Source organism: Mus caroli, chromosome 1 (genome assembly GCF_900094665.2).
Source record: "Mus caroli chromosome 1, CAROLI_EIJ_v1.1, whole genome shotgun sequence".
NCBI lineage: Eukaryota > Metazoa > Chordata > Mammalia > Rodentia > Muridae > Mus > Mus caroli.
In genome coordinates this window covers 157,672,683-157,673,044 of record NC_034570.1, presented here as the reverse complement: position 1 = coordinate 157,673,044, position 362 = coordinate 157,672,683, and the positions used below count along the sequence as shown (strand labels likewise).

Genomic DNA, 362 nt, shown 5'->3' with positions numbered 1-362 from the left:
TGGCGCCCTCTTCTGGAGTGTCTGAGGACAGCTACAGTGTACTTACATAATAAATAAATAAATAAATAAATAAATAAATAAATAAATAAAAAGAGAGAAAGGATTTGGCTGTGGATTACTTTGAAATTCTGTCAAATACAATATTACTACAAATGTTATGTTCATATGCATACAGACAGAACATTTATTAGACAGAAGCATATAAAAAAGGTTACTCACATGGAATTAAACATTCCCATTAAGGCAGTAAAACAAAAGCCAATCGCAAACATGGATTTCATCCGTACCTATAAGAAAAGCAAAAAATGGTCAGTTCACACTAAAGGTGTGTGTGTATCATGCTACAAAAATTGAAGTTTCAT

The 362-nt window shown here is 31.2% G+C and overlaps 1 protein-coding gene across 1 annotated transcript in view; it reads right to left on the bottom strand.

Moving 5' to 3' along the window:
- Positions 1–200: 200 nt before the first annotated feature.
- The window catches only part of Tmco1 (transmembrane and coiled-coil domains 1), a 10,515-nt gene continuing 10,353 nt past the window's right edge, over positions 201–362 (bottom strand). The window contains exon 5 of the mRNA XM_021165069.2: positions 201–287. Coding sequence (XP_021020728.1) covers positions 216–287 — 72 coding nt within the window. The 3' untranslated portion in view covers positions 201–215. The remainder of the gene's footprint in view (positions 288–362) is intronic.